Here is a 16,789-nt window from a genome sequence, read left to right on the forward strand (position 1 = left end):
CACACAAAACTTTCATGTCTGTAAGACAGAACTGTAAAAACGGTTAAATTTTCATTTTGATAAAAAATGCTACTTTATCAAAAGTGGAAACACCTTTTTGGTTCACTCTATATGTTCATAAAGTATCATTACTTTGGTGGTTGACAGAAGTAAAAACTGCCCTTAAGCCTAGGTCCCAACTACGTTTTGGACGCACGTTTTTTTTGGTTCCTTACGTCCGGCTAGGACGTAGCTAGATCGCACGTAGCGGCTGTTGATCATGTTGAAAAGTTTCTACGCGCTGTTTACGTCCTCCAAAAGTCGCACGATGGACGTGCTCCTCACGCACGAACTCCCACGTTTTCCCATTGTTTTGGCCGTAGACCACACGTAGCAGCCCGTATGTTCGGTTAGGACCTAGGCTTTACTTGATTCCTTCCCTATGATCTAGCTACGTCCTAGACGGACGCAAGGAACCTAAAAACCGTGCGTCCAAAACGTAGTTGGGACCTAAAGGCTTTACAGAGAGCATTCAGAACAGAGAACTAACAAATCCGTGGATCAAATATGGCGACCCACTAGAGAGCTTGCGCTAAATTCCCGATAAAACACTGAATAGTTTCCCCGCGGGGACTACGCAACAAGCATTCAAGTGGGTCGGCCACATTTGACCCGCGAATCTGTTAATCTGCTGCTCCGAATGCGCTCTTTTGTCACAAACTGCAAAATGACTTACATGGCGGTCGGCCATCTTCATCAGTCGCTGGGCGACACAGGTGGCGTTGTGGAAATATGCCATGTGAGTAATTTTACAGTTTGTGACAAGTGAATGGGACCTACTTCTCATCGAAATGCCCTAAATGTCTCGTGGGGCTGAACTGTTGGTCTGCTACTCTCAGCAACAGACGTGCACCCCCCCCCCCCCAGTGATGCAACACCCATTAATAAATATCATACATTGATGTAATGCATTATGTCACGGCTAAAATAGCTTTTTTTTTATCAGCACTTTACATAAGAACCGACGCGTATCTATGAGGATTTTACACATACATCCATATTAAAAAAGTGTAACTGCAAAACTGAGTTCAGGCAAAAATGTCAGATAATTTATTGAAAAATATTAAAAAATAATACCATGTCAGATTAATTAAGTGGTGGAAAAATGAAACAAAATTAAAAATATATTTTAAAAAATCAATATTTACAACAGTTTTTTCTTCTTGAGAATTTTAGATTTATTAAATTGCACCTAAACTGCTTCATACATGTATATTAAAAGACTCTAGTGCGCAGAAAGTCTGAAATAAAGGTGTTGCCAAATATTATGGGTCTTTTCAATGTCCCGATGACTAACTTGTCAATCGCTTTGACAATCGCTATTTAGTAAAATTCGTTATTGTCTAGAATAAGATGCCAACGCCATTTATTGGGGATCAAGATCATTGTAACACATGTAATGCGAACTCTATCCAAAAGTGTGATTGAAAAGTGATACAATTCGATATTGTAAGAAATGCATGGTAAAAATGATATTTCTCTCGATGTTGCTCATTTGTTTATTTGATTGGGGTCAGCGGTCATCTAGTAAAACCTTTAATAAGAGACTCAAATGTTGCATGCAGCTTAAGTGTTGAGAACTAAATCAGTAATACTAATACATTTCATGCGTATGATTTGGTTTTAATTTTATCTGAAAAGTGAATTAATAAGTTGAGAGAATTTTTTTCTTTCTTTGACAATTAGCGGTGATTTTGAATTCATCAAAGAGCATCAAAATCAGCGGCGGATATAGAGGGGGGGGGGGGGTTCAAGGGGGTCATGCCCCCTCTCCATTCGGTTTCTGAAAATATCACACTAATAGTCATAGTAAAAAGAGGAATCTATGAAGGAATGCTCCGTGTCGGCTTCTCAAATAAGTGCTCGTGTACATGATGATGAGAAGTTTAGACGAAAAAAAAAATGCTGCGCTTTTTTTTCTTTAAATGATCTTAAAAACCTATACCTCGACCTTTATTTTCTCAACGGTTTCGTGTGAGACATGGGGTTCAAGATCAAATAGGCAAAGTTTCAGAGAAAGGCCTATTTAGGCGTCTAAATCGGAAAGACACCCTTTAACAATGTTGATGATAATATGTTTGCAGACTCTTTGCATGTTTGCAGACTGCGCGTTATGAAATACATATGTAAGGCTCACGGCCTGTTGATTGTTATGTCAGATTAATACATGCACAGCCCAACTGTCCCTCCCTGTGAGAAAGTAGAATGTTTTCATTTGATCATTGCATTACTTTACTTAAGTTTGTGTGGGTACGTGGTAACACCGCCGTCTTATACACAGACACAGATAGACTAGGGCTCGAAGCCCAACATTTTCAGAGCTTCTTTTTGCTCGAAATAATTCCTAAAATTTGCGTTTGATTACTACAAGAGAAAACTCGTGGGTAGGATCGGTGGACGCAGTCGGTTTCGTGCATGGTTACAATAAGAATTTACCAAACCGTCAGCATGTCACGAGTTCAAGTCCCACATAACGCACGTCTGTTCACCACAACAAGAAGCTGTCCCCGCAGTCGACAACGAATGCAGGTTTTCGTGTGTCCGAACAAAGTACCTTTTGCATAAAAATCCGGTATAGTTTAGAATAAGTGATCGGTTTTGACAACAAATTATTGCTCGACATTATCATAAAGTCTGCGTCGTCAATTAAATTTATTTCACCTCTTTAAAGTCATTAAAATGATACTTAGGCGGGGATGGTCATTGATATCTATCCTTTACCAACTACGCAACAGATCAAAATTAAATTGAGTCAATACCTTACACGGCATGGCGTCATGCGTCATGAAAAAAAGCTATCATACATTTTGCTTTTTTATGTCCCCCTCATTTGGCTGTGCATATTATATTCATACAGTACCCAGTGCAACTCCACAGTGGACGTTTCAAATGGCAGACTACTCACCACTAAAAACCGTCAATTTGTGAACCGCTTTAGCGTCACAAACGTAAACTATGTGTAAAACAAAATGAAAATAACAGCATTTAAATATTACGTAATATCTAGCTATAACGTAAGATTGCCACCTAGATGGCTGAGTTTTGGGTGTGAAAGTGAGTGCCCCAAACTCTCACCAAAAGCCTGCAGTAGTAACTAGTCTACGCTAAGTCACAATAATATGTGGAAGCACTGAAGAAGATATTGAAAGGACGGACCCAGCCTCTCATACTTTTATTTTTTATCGTAATAGCATAGAAGCCTTTAATTAATTAATTTTTTAATTAAAAAAAAAAATCTCGAGAGCTCGAATGCCCTGCTTCATTCATTAGTATGATATCACATAAATCATAAATTGTACTGCTTAAATGCATAATTCATATTACTAATAAAGAGTTGTGGTTGTGTTTATACAAAAAATATAATACAGTTACAGGTATGTATGCAACAGTGTTATATAAAACTATTAAAAGGAATGATAGGTCTGCGTATGACATACAAAAGTCCACATTAAATACATCTACATAGTAAACGGCTTATAAAATGGTAGTAAATCGCATGCTGCTGTTAATCGTAATATCCGGATATCGTGAGAGAGGGACAACCATTGATTGGTGCCCTCTGTAATAATTTCTTCAGATATTATTCCTATAAACATTTTTTCCCAATTAATAGATTAATTAAGGTTGCCAGGCTGGATTCATTGGTAAGTATGAGGAAATTGTCGTTTACTCCCGGCCATAAGGGCCTACGTTTCATGGCACTTTTCCCGCCAAAAGGAAGAGTTATCATCTCTTTAATGTGTCGAATGCATGGCAACGCAAGAATTATATTCATGAATGTATGGATGGTCTTCAGGCAATTGAACGTGGATGACCAAAGACGGTGAAGCGATTACCTAACCAAAAGATACGGCCATTATAGAGACAAGAAAATCAAAGGGCAGCCTCTTGTGGATATATTCCTGTCCTTCTGCCTTTTAAATGAAGGATTATCTCTGAAGTAGCCCTGGATTTAGATTTAGAACAATGATATCGGGATATTTCGCCATTTTCAGCAAAATTTGTTGAACTTTTCACCTCTGCTTGTAAAGAAGGTATGGTTCTCTTATTAGTTTGTTTGTCTGTAAGTGACATTATGCCAAATATTGTAGCCAGATTTGATGGCATCTCAGAAATGGGCTAATTTAAAAGTAATTAGATTGTGGTGAACGTCCCTTAATTAACTATTGGCTAATTATTAGTTAATTATTTGTTTAAAGGGATAATAACTCTTCGTTTCGGCCAAAAAATGAATTTTCCTGGAGTAAACAATGATTTTCCCATACTTACCAATGGTTAATGAATCCATTTTTACATTCAAAGTTAGTCCCTGGTTTTTTTCTAAAAAGTTTGTTTTTTTGTTAAAATCTCTTAAGAGATTTTAACAGAGTATAGCCATCAATGGAGGTCACGTGGTCTGAAGACAAGCTCAAATATCAGAATAATAGCTATAACTGCTGTTTTTGTGGTAAAACAGAATATATTATATTTCTATGAGTTATTCACAATGTTTTTATTATGAAATATAGATCTCATACGAAGAGTTATTATCCCTTTAAGCGAAACTCTGTGTTCTTTGAGTGCTTTCAAAGGCTTAAGAGCTATTTGTTTATATGATTCACCAGTAATAACTTCGAAATTGTACATAATTTCTTAGTCGTAATTTCTTAGTCTACTCAGTTTGTCCCATGCTTATGTCTCCTTTTGTCTTCTTTTTTCTAACCATATTATGACTTCAGGATTCTACTGCTCATTTCCAGATGAACAAAGGTGAACTAAATAAAGACAAGGTCAACTGAAACCAAAATGAGTCATCAGTGGATTCTGTTGATTGTGTTAGTTGTGCTGTTGGTTGTGACCAACATTGTGTGGCTAGGGAAAAAGCGTCTGCTACCGCATAAAAGTAAGCTTCTACTGCCAATGACAAATAGATATGATAAGGTGAAAAAGAAACTATGATGGTGTCGATAATAGCATGCATGCGCGTTTGTGTGTGTGTGTGTGTACGTGCGTGCGTGCACGTGGCTCCGATATTGCGCGTGTGTTACAATCGAGATTCAGATTTAAAAATCCGCATGAAAATGCACCTATACCAAGCAGTTGCTCGCCTAATAGTTATCCTCCGCCAGGGGTCTCTGAAGGTTGTTACAAAATTGGTAGAAAGTTTTAATCTTTTGTTGTCACAACCCAAAGAGACTTCTGGCGGCGGATAGCTAATTGTGAGCTTAAGGTCCTATGTATAGAATTTACTCGATAAAATTGATTTTCCTCAAGATAAAAAAGCAGTTTAACCAGGGGCGGATTTAGGCCGTCTTCTGGGTCTTCCGGAAAACAGTCAGATTTTCAAGTTTACATTGACGGGTATCTAATTTTTTCTGTCGGAAGACGGTCAAAAATAGAGGATGGATCAACAAATATAATTTGGAAGACTCTCAGAAAATATCTCTGGATCCGCCCCTGAGTTTCTCCTGCCTTGTTCGATCTGACCATAGTTGGTGATGGTTTATAGAACAAAACTACTCAAAGTAAAGGGGTGCTTTGATCATTGTCTAAATCACAATGTATTTTTTTTCTTTTCTCTTCTTTTCAGATTTCAAGTCAGGCACCAAGCCGAAGTACGCAAGAGCTGCACTGAAAATAAACAATTTCACAATCGTCACAGGCGCGGATCACAGGTTCTTTTCCCCGGCTCTCGTCAACCACGTGGGTGCCCTCTGTTTCTGGGAACCAACGCTCAAGGTCGTGGTGTGGGATTTGGGCCTCACTGTCGAAGAAGTGAAGACCGTGAAAAGCTGGCCCAGCGTGACCTACAGGAAGTTCTCCTTTGAAAGCTACCCCCCTCATCTGCGCAACCTGCACACGTACGCCTTTAAACCCGTCATTATCAAGCAGATGGTGGATGAATTGGGGGCAGTGCTCTGGGTGGACGCTGGCAGCCACGTCAGTGGAAGAAGCATTAGGCAAACTATGACGTCTCTTTTTCAAAAAGACGGCTATATATATGTCGGCGTGTGGGGGGATGGTGAAGTTACAAAATGGACACATCCTGGAACATTTCCAAAGAACCCTACGTAGGAAAGCAGTCGATTGCTGGAGGTTTGAACGGCTGGCTAAGACAAGGGGACATCTACGAGAACGTACTGATTCCATGGGTAGACTGCGCGCTACATCGAGATTGTATCTCCCCCGCGGGGTCCAGCTTGAGTAACCATAGATACGACCAATCGGCCCTCTCGTTGCTAGGATACAGTTACATGTTCAAGTATGGTAGAACTGTACATCTTCATACTGAGCTTGTGGATGTCGTGAAGGAATCGAGGGGAAGCGTTAAAACGTATATGAAGACTATGAAGTATGCGGAGGGGTGTCTTCGTAACAGAACGTCCTAAATGACAGAAATGAAAAAATAAGTGCCATACGTGTTCCATCCTACCTCTGAAACCGTTTCTCAGAAAGTTACAAGGAACTCCTTTAACAAACAGAAGAAATAAAGTTTAAGTACAAGGATGATGTTTAGAGATAACATTAAGTTCTTATGACATGCGATCACAGGGCTGTAGCCGGCAATTTCATTTTTTTTTTCTGAAAAAAAAAAAAAAAAAAGAATCTTATATTGAAACAAGGTGTTCATTTTAAAAGTCTACATTTATATCAAATTATGGTACAGGGTCGACTTTTTCCCAGCCAAAAGGACGGTTCTTTTGACCCCCCCCCCCCCCCTTCCACGGCCATATGTCTATTCGTGCCTGACTCATCATTTCTCTTGCATGAATGTGTGCATAATATAGTTGAACATAACTGGATAATCGTGACAGCGCTAAAATGACTTCAAAGCCATAAGGTGAAACACGCACGTCATCTTCTGTAATGTATCTGTACCTTTTAATAATTCAAATCTTGTATAACAAATGCTAAATGGTAGGGCAGCGTATTTGTCTAATACAGCGCCTTTATTTTATTCATTATCATTAACCTTGGAAAATAAAGCCATGCCTCGTGGTTATCCTCTACCAGGGCCACAGATTGATTTTCACAAGATATTCACACATATGTCTTTAGATAAATAGACGGTCATCTGGTTCTCTGTCAATGTGGAAAATGTGCCTATAACATCTGCCACCCTGGTAGAGGGTATACTGCGGTGGTCGCTGAAGTTTAAATCAGGGACGATAATTACCCAAGGGACGATATTTAGAAAATCAGGGACGATAATTACCCAAGGGCACAGGATTGGTTTTTATTGTTAAAGAGCACAGGTCTCAAACTACTGCGCATGCGCGAAAAGTACTCTGTTTGAAATAACAAATGGCGAAATTGACAAAGCCTGCCGGTTTTTACCGTCTGGTTGTTTTGATTTAATTTGCTTTCTGGTGTTGTTTTGAGAAATTAAATTAGAAATATTCTGTTGATTGTATGTTTTTAAAAGTAAATCCATCGGACTTTCTTTTGATTAACATTTATTTTGCCGTCGTTGTAAGGGGGATTCCCTTCGCATTTATAGTGTTATATGTGGTCCCAAGGGGATTTTCGAACCCTCCCCCACTCATTATTAATAAAATTCTTCATCGGGAGGAATAATTAAATAAAGAATTATATTGCAAAATACATTGCAAAATACATTGAAAATCGAGGTATACTGCGGTGGTCGCTGAAGTTTAATAGAAAATCAGGGACGATAATTGCCCAAGGGCACAGGATTGGTTTTTATTGTTAAAGAGCACAGGTCTCAAACTACTGCGCATGCGCGAAAAGTACTCTGTTTGAAATAACAAATGGCGAAATTGACAAAGCCTGCCGGTTTTTACCGTCTGGTTGTTTTGATTTAATTTGCTTTCTGGTGTTGTTTTGAGAAATTAAATTAGAAATATTCTGTTGATTGTATGTTTTTAAAAGTAAATCCATCGGACTTTCCTTTGATTAACATTTATTTTGCCGTCATTGTAAGGGGGATTCCCTTCGCATTTATAGTGTTATATGTGGCCCCAAGGGGATTTTCGAACCCTCCCCCACTCATTATTAATAAAATTCTTCATCGGGAGGAATAAAAATTATATTGCAAAATACATTGAAAATCGTAGGAAGGTTAACTGCAGACAATGCTGCGAGGACATTCTTAACAGGGGGCGAACTTGGCCAATATAACATTTTAAACTTCGTTTTACGATTTTGGAGCGCCTATTCTAATTATTGCAAGCAAGGCAATGGAACCAAACAATGCGATACAATTTGTAATCTCGTAAAAATTGCTATTTTTAAATAAAGGTCATAGCATGGAGTACATCGATATGCGACTTGTTTATTATTATCCTGATCTTTAATAATAATTAATATAAAACAGGCGATATAATACGTTCTTAGCGTTAGCCTATTTATTAGCTTAATTGATTTTTTTTAGTATTTGTAGAGTAAAAACACAAAAGTTGTCTGGTTTCATATCGAGGCACCCCGTTTCGTTCGTGTGCTTAGTTAAAGTTAAGCCAAACCTCGTATGGGACGACGTTATTCTCAATGTTACCGTTCCCTCTACCAAGGCGACAGATTGATTTTCAAAAGATATCCACAGATATGTCTTTGGATAAATAGACAGTCATTTGATTCTCTGCCATATTGAAAATTTGCCAAAATATCTGCCATCCTGTTAGAAGTTACGGTTACCGTACTGGACCGTACGGGAGTGTTTTATTTTCACCTTAATCTAAACTTTAATGGGTTTATATTTCCCTTTTTAGAGTTCTGACATTTAAGAAAGTTTTTGATGTATATTTTATTTAAATAGATATAATAAGAATAATTAAAGAAAGTGCTGTGTCACTCATTCATAAGGCTGGTTATACCGTCAAAAAATACATGTGGAGGAGTGTATAAATAAAGATCCGGATGTTAGAGTGAGTCAGTCATCATGTGTGTGCTGAAAATAGCAACTGTGGCATCGGGGAAAAAAAACAAACTCATAAATTAAATGAAACCAGTTGGAAAAGTACATATGGAACGCTAGTTGGCTGGCAGGCAAGCGGCAAGCATCGGAGAGGACAAGACAAACGTAAGGTAAGTGTGAAATTACTGTTTTTTTATGACCCACTGGGCCACTTCTCTCTCTCTCTCTCTCTCTCTCTCTCTCACACACACACACACACACACACACACACTTATTCTCCCTCCCTCTCTCTCTCTCTCTCTGCGTGCGTGCGCGTGTGTGTGTGTCAACGTTTGCGCTGTAACTTGTATATGCAACCCATCCTAATGAGAATTTGGAACCATTGACTTAAATATTAAATTTATTACAGTACAACTATACAGAAAAACATGGCACATGTGGAAGACCCGCCGTCGCACTCGTACGTCAACTCGGAAGTCTTAACAAAAAGAGAAAATCCAGGTAAACATTTAGTTGCAAATATAACAAATGAGTTATCCGTAAATAATAATGTCAGCAATACTAGGAACAATACAGCCCTTGTGCAAGTCAGTTAAAACAACAGTGACGCATGAATAAAAAAAAATGCCTCAGTGTACATGACCAACTAATATGAAAGGTGAGATATTAGTGCGGAGATGTGTTGGATGACGTGCGTTGAATACTAGATTCGTAACGAAGCAAGACTAGAGAAGCTCTATTTAGTGTAAAGAAATCATCTATTATTTTGGGTTTAAGGCCCTAAATCACCCAACCACTCTTTCACTAATCACTTTATTCAGTGACCATTCGGTTTCTTACATACATGTGTAGTCATAATTTTTTGAGTTTATGTTGAAATGGGGGTCACGTGTGGTGATGAAACATTCATGATGGCGTTTTAGCAACGTTCTTACACGGCAAAAATTCTGAGGTATTTTTAGAAATATATAGGGAATTTTGTAGTAGCCACGAGTGTGGTAAGGCACATATAGCGCCTTTACTACCGTTATATCCGTGTTATATATCAGTAATCACGTACGGACAAAATGGAAACCCCCCTCTGTCTCCCCGTCTCTCTCTCTCTCTCTCTCTCTCTCTCTCTCTCTCTCCCCGTCTCTCTCTCTCTCCCCGTCTCTCTCTCCCTCTCTCTCTTGTCAAATTTTTTATATATAATTTCATTACAGTGCTTCTAGTAGCAGCGGACATCATAGTCTATAGTAATTGTTGTTTAGATTAGTAATCATTTAAAGACAAACACGGTTGTTTTTTCAGAAAAGCCACCCCAAACAAGTTTAAACGGTACAGAAGCGGGCAGAGAAACAGGAAACAGGAACTACACAAATACGGTCCATTATTTAGATACAGAATCTTTCTATACGCCACTGAATCCTGAAACAAGTCCGAGTCGTCCTACGTACGACTATGTGGACCCGAGTGGATCAAACCCGATTCTAACAGAGAACGAGCGGTTTCCGTCCACAAAGAAAACGCCAGATCCTATAATGCGGTCTCTTATACAGGAAAGGTGTCGTCTGCGGACTGCGGTTGTCGTTTGCTGCCTAGTGACACTTACTGTCGCTGTCGGATTTATCTTTGTAACAAGCCACACATGTACATGCACAAATCGATCGTCTACACAACTTTTACTGGGTGAGTTGTGTTCTTGTCCCTACCAAACTTATGCGTACAGTATATTCCAAGTAGGTCTACGTATAAGTTTCTTATGTTTTTTATTCAATACGCAGTTGTAAACTTAAATTTTGAAAGTTTTCGATTACATTGACTTTAAAGGGTTTGCTTCATGCCGTCAGAATGGCCTGAACGGAACATATTCTTCAGAAAACATGCCCAACTAACGATATCTTTATCCAAATACACAAATTAAAAGCTCATTTTGTAAATTTTTGGCTTTAAAAAACGTCCTATTTGCTCGGCCTGGGAGTTAATGAGCTACGTGGTCACGTGGTCCAATGACGACAATCGAGCCACTGGAGAACAGAGCGTGCTTAGCTGTCAAACTGAGCTGCATTGTCTACCTGTAAGATGACTTCTCTGGCTTCTGATAAAAGTTTATACTCATTCAAATCTCTTACCCGAGGGGTCTAAATCCTCGTGAAGCTGTGTAAAACCATTTCCCGTCTAGTCATTTCTTTAACAAGCATTTCATTATGGTTATCCCAAGTTGTATAAAACACTGCATTTGAATGAGTTAAGGGAAATGTTGATTATTGCATATGAGGTCCATGTTATTTGTGAAATTCAATTTATTTTATTAAACCGCTGACACTCCGTCTTGCATACTTTTATTAAACTGAGGTAAACAATGCCCGTTACCTTTACAAGTCCTATCTTAATCATCCATCTACCTGGAACTTCCTTTACCTCTTAATTAGAGGGTTAAATGGCATTCAATTTGTCTTGCTTGTATCGAACGCACTCTCTATCTAAGCTTTTCTCCAGTTATCTCAGGTAAAAATCTACCTGTGCGTTAGTTACAAAGCGCAGCTCCCGTAGACCTGGGGGTACTAGATAAAATCTGAACACCAGGTTTATCGAGGAGCTAGAGAAAGAAAGGAAGAATTTTTCCTGCAAAACTTCATAGGAATGTTAACACGGACTTGATCCAGCTTAGACCTCCAAACTAAGAGGGTGACATGGGCAATTTTCACAAACAAATCATAAAACTATATTTCAGTTAACCGCCTTTAAAATAAATATACCGTTCTGGGTAAATTAAAATAGTTATTAAATCGCAAGAATATTTTTGACTTAAATGATGATTTTATTATTAATGGAAATTAAGCTACTATATGAGGTACATTTGCTGTGATTACGCTGTCCTTCATGTTTTGCGTAAGTCTACATTTTGCTGTATGTGCATGTAATCTTTTTAAATATGTGCGTACAATTTTTGCAGGTCTGGTTACCCCCCTGTTATGTGATGAGAGTATTAATTTGGCAATTAGTTCCTTAGCTTATTTGAATAGAATTGCAGTGTAAAATTTTTAACAAGATGTTGGCGAAATAGCCCATTACTCTTTGTAGGTATTTCCCCCGTCAAAGTTTGTCTAAAATTATCTTTCAATCTTTACTCTTTCAAAGACAGTATAAAGTTACCTGACATATTTTCGTGTAAACTTAATGACAAGCCAAGTGTCTCCAGTTCATTCCGTACTCAATTTTACCCAAGCAAATTTTTTCTTGAGTAGATCTTTATAGCACGTTGTTATAAGCTTACAAATTTGCAAAAAAAAATTGCGTACTGACGCAGAATTTGCGTTTCAAGTTATAAAATAATCAATCTTTTAAATTCTTTAATATTTCAGATGAAATAATCTTCAGAAACAAATCCTCAAAGCATAAACGAATTAGGATAACGAACCATTTTATTATAGCAGTTCCCATTTTTTCTTTAATATAACGCTCTTTTTCCTGTTTTTCTTCAACACGTTTTCTTCCACGGAAGCTTCAAGATACCCTGAGAGCAATTTCTTTTATTAATGTTCGCGACCGTGTTTGAACTTAATTGTTTAAGTATTGATATTTAACGTCATTTACAAATACCAATAAAATAACCCCATGAAATAAATGAGATATATTGAAAAATATGAAAGCCCACCAAGACGAGTTTCATACCTGTTATTACCTGGCTTGGGAATTGCAGCGGTGCATAATTAACAGGTTTGTTGTAAACGAGCTTTTGGTCAACTACAATGCATTTAAAATGCATCAGCAATCAGTAAGTTTGCCAACTGATGACAGTTAATCTGAAAGACTACCAGCTCTTGATATGATCTAAACCACCTGAGGTGACCATGATCTAGAGCATCGCAACTATTGTCACCGAAGTTAGTAAGTAAGTCACGGAAGACCGTCACAGACAAAGAAAGATTGTCAACGAGAGCTGCAATTTTGGTGAATCCCACGGCAACACACCGAGGCATAACGAAAATTCCTCAACTCCGTTCAACACAACTTTCCTTAACTTCTCCGTCTGTATGCACCTGCAGCTCAGTTGAGTCTCATAGACCTTTATCGTGATTGTCGTCACAGTACCACGTGACCCAGATCTGTTGCTTCATTTTTGCATATTGAGGTGAGGTTTACTAAAACGCTTTTTTTCTACTAATAGATTGTTTTTATAATTTTTAAATGGCGGGGATCGATTAAAACATACCTCTAGTGTATAGATTGAGTGCTGTATCTTCAAAATTCGAGAAATGGATTTTTACATGAACATTGTCCTTTAATACAAATCTAGCTACATATGTAGAAATATGTGTTCCGAAATCATCAAAAGTCATTGAATTTGGTGCTCTCAAGAGGACACTTAGAGACCATTCCCACAGATACTTAGATAGATCTATCCCCCTGGGGAGTCTCACTAGATTGCTGTCAGCTTAATCGGCTTAAATGTCTGTCCCGCCTACTAAAAGCTGTAAGGGTCTAATTAACTTTTGTGCGCACTCGGCTCCCAGAAGCTGACAGCAATTTAGCGTGAACCCGCAGGGAGTTAGGTGGATCCAGATGGATCGATCTAAGGGACCATTCCCACAGAAATTTGGATCGATCTATCTCCCTGGGTAGTCTCACTTAATTGCAATCAAAGTATCCGGCTTAAACGCCTATCACGCCTAGTAAAGCTGTTAGGGGTAATTATCTTTCCCCCTAGCTGATTCAGTAGGCGTGGCAGACATTTAAGCCTCTTGAGCTGATAGCAATTTAGCGTGAACCCCCAGGGAGTTAGGTCGATCCAGATAGATCGATCTAAGTATGGGAACCCAGTCTAAATCTGTGGGAACCCAGCCTTACATTGAAGCCATTCAGAACAGAAGATTTGAGGGTCCTCTGATCCACGGATCAAAATATGGAAGAAGAGCAGACTAATCCGCCGATGGTCTACTGGCCTCCACACGCGCCATTAAAAAAATCATGGCTGCGATGTTTCATTGTTAGACCCCTGCAAGGACGGTGAGTGTGGAAGCGGGGAGAACATTAGCGGATTAGCCGTCTTTTCTGTCATGTAGGGTCCTCACAATTGATCCGTGGATCAGAAGATCCTCAGATAAAGTTGTTTCTTTTAAGAAACCTTAAAAGGTATTTCTTACTTATTCCTTTAAGGCAAGTACATGAATGCCTAAATAAGCTCCTCCTTCAATTTATTTTTTGAGAAAATAATATCATATCATATATGCAATATATATTTTTTTCTCTTTCAGAATGTCCCCCAAACTTTATCAGCTCCAATAATTCCTGCTACTTTGTCAATTCGGCAACTAACCAAAATTGGACAGAATCTCAAACATTTTGCCAGAAGCTAGGGGCTAACTTGGTGGCCATTGAGTCCCGTATGGAGAACGAATTCATCATCAATATCTTAAGACTAAACAACTTCGGTAAGTACCTGCACAAAACAGCAGGTGTGGTCCGACACACCTTTTAAAAATACAAGAAATACAAAAAGCAGAAATGCATATCAAATATAAACGTATTAAAAATAAGGAAAAATTAAAACTAAATAGTTATAAGTAATAAAACCATATACGTGCCTTTTTATTCAACGTTATAAGTTTATCTAGTTGGTAAAACAACTAAAACCCAGATTCATTTAAGCCAGAATGCACTTGATACTGGGCGCATTCAGAGGCGTTTTAACACACACACACACACACACACACACACACACACACTAAATAAACCCTTCATGTGCGAACCAACTGAATGTCATGCTATGAAAAGTAATATAATTTACTTGTTTGCCTATGCTTGGGTCCCTGTTCGTCAAACTGTCCCCACTCAACAATATGCTTGTCTGAAATATGCTTTCAAAATGCAGATGTCACTTCACTTTTAGTGCAAACCCCTTTAATCGCCCGTTATATATTCATCCTTTCTTTTTTTCCTTCCAGCCGCCATCACATCTCCCCCTGCCTGGTGGATCGGCGCCACTGACACCCAGACAGAAGGACACTTCGTATGGGCTGTGTTGAATACCACTGTGGACACGTGGTTTGGCCCGGATCCAGACAACGCCATCAGAGGGCAGGACTGTGGTACAATACGAGCCGACTGGAACTATACCTGGGACGACATCACGTGTCTCGCCCGACGAGGGTGTATTTGTGAACTGCGAATTAATGAGTCGACTGATTAACTGGCAGTTACGTCACGTTCTTTACGTCACGTTATTGTGGACTTTGAAGTTATGAGTGCAATTTTTCGTTTCTGCGGCATTGTTTTGTTCCGTGCTCACGTCCCTGGTATGCCGTTCTTGTTCATCTGATTACTTAGTACAATACCACGTTAATCCTTGTAGGAAAAGGTATAAAAGTGATGTAGTCGTGAACTTTGCCAAGTTAACCATTTTATATACGCCGGATTGATCTCTATGAAATATAGAAATTCTTAGTCTAAAACACCATTCTGGTTTAACGCACAGTTTTTAATTGTACGCACATGCCTGTATTGAGTCAACTTTTTTTTTTCTTTTCGACTTTTTCGTCTTAATTAGCTTTCTTTCCAATTTCACATTGATGTAATGCAATAACAGATACATTCCGCATATCTCCTACACACCTGTAGTGTCAGAATCAACTATTTAATTAAGGAAACCAAATGGAAAACTAAGTATATAGGTTAATTGATAATTTGTCAGTTAAGGCAATTTTTATGAATGTCAAGCTAAGATGAGACAAAGAGTATACAGAAAATAAAAAAATCTAATAATGTGTTTTTCTTATTGTCCATCACTAGAAGCACAAGTCTGTTATTTTGTCGTAACGGAGTGCCAAATGCGGTTTTAATCACAAAATATTTTTCTTCAATTTATTTTCACAATTGTGGCATTTTAATTCTCTCTGGATCTGCCAATGTTCCAGAACGTCAATGCCGTGTTGGATTCAAGTGTTGGGCGAAGTTTACGACCAGAAATTAACTAGGTGGTGTCGTCAGTTCTATGCATATCTCTCATGCAGAAGTGCACACAATAAGCCAGAGATGTATCTGTGAAAAACCAATGAAAAATCCACCTGGGGGCCTGGCGGAGAGTGGGTGAGACGGGAGTAACTTGAGTGCACACTTGTCACATCTACCGCAATCACGACCGAATTCACTCCATTTGGGGAATCTTCTATCAACTCCGTGATCTAATATAAATACGTTGAGACATGAAATCGCAAGCAGTAGGACACATACTATCGAAAAGTGCTTTACTTCGTCCATTTGTTACGTCCGCGTAACAAAATACCACAAGCATGGCGACTCATTTAAAATGAGTACGATGCACTTTTGCAAAATATCTACTGTTATGTGGCTTGAACTTTCATATTTTAGAAAATAAATAAGCATTTGTTCTTCTGTAAAAGCACAGCATATTTTTACCAATTAACCGTCAGGAATTCTCACTAACACCCCATTTCCATAGATTTTTAGATCGATCTATCCCTGTGGGGAGTCTCACTAGATTACTGTCAGCTTGGCCGGCTTACGCGTCTGTCCCGCCTACTAAAAGCTGTAAGGGGGTAATTAACTATGGTGTCCACTCGGCTGACTGCAATTTAGCCTGAACCCCCAGGGAGTTAGGTCGATCTAAAACTTAATCTTTAGATCGATCTAAATCTCTGGGAAAGCACCCTAAGTTTACCATTGTGTTCTGTTTATATTTTGAATGAATGAATTGCTGTGACGCTGAAAATCTAACTGTATTGCCAGTGAACATGATTCGCCTTTTAGTCTGTTTCGCTGTTCGGTGTCTGAGGCACCTCCTTAAATATGTGGATGGGGAGTGTCTACTGTAGTAAGTCTTTATACATGTTCTCAATTTATGTTAATGAAATTGCTTATCTTTAACCATGGTCCCTTATTATTTATGTTGCA

The 16,789-nt window shown here is 38.6% G+C and overlaps 1 protein-coding gene across 2 annotated transcripts; it reads left to right on the top strand.

The window, feature by feature from the left end:
- Nucleotides 1-8,910: 8,910 nt before the first annotated feature.
- Nucleotides 8,911-15,642, top strand: LOC106150488 (uncharacterized). 2 transcript variants are annotated; one of them, XM_086994055.1, is made up of 5 exons: nt 8,911-9,063; nt 9,303-9,394; nt 10,187-10,564; nt 14,134-14,310; nt 14,824-15,642. In XM_086994055.1, exons 2-5 carry the CDS (start codon nt 9,322-9,324, stop codon nt 15,066-15,068), a joined length of 873 nt encoding a protein of 290 aa, XP_086850181.1. In that variant the 5' UTR covers nt 8,911-9,063; nt 9,303-9,321; the 3' UTR covers nt 15,069-15,642. The 2 variants fall into 2 exon arrangements, with proteins under 2 accessions (XP_086850181.1, XP_086850182.1); XM_086994056.1 differs by having other exon boundaries at nt 8,956-9,058.
- The last annotated feature ends 1,147 nt before the right edge of the window (nt 15,643-16,789 follow it).

The sequence above is a fragment of the Lingula anatina genome, chromosome 8, assembly GCF_051362555.1.
Source record: "Lingula anatina isolate TDL-2025a chromosome 8, LinAna3.0, whole genome shotgun sequence".
Classification (NCBI taxonomy): Eukaryota; Metazoa; Brachiopoda; class Lingulata; order Lingulida; family Lingulidae; genus Lingula; species Lingula anatina.

Coding starts and splice junctions, on each gene's coding strand:
- LOC106150488 (XM_086994055.1), top strand. CDS start 9,322: ATGGCACATGTGGAAGACCCGCCGTCGCACTCGTACGTCAACTCGGAA. Junction 10,565..14,133: donor GTCTACACAACTTTTACTGG/GTGAGTTGTGTT, acceptor TTTCTCTTTCAG/AATGTCCCCCAAACTTTATC. Junction 14,311..14,823: donor CTTAAGACTAAACAACTTCG/GTAAGTACCTGC, acceptor TTTTCCTTCCAG/CCGCCATCACATCTCCCCCT.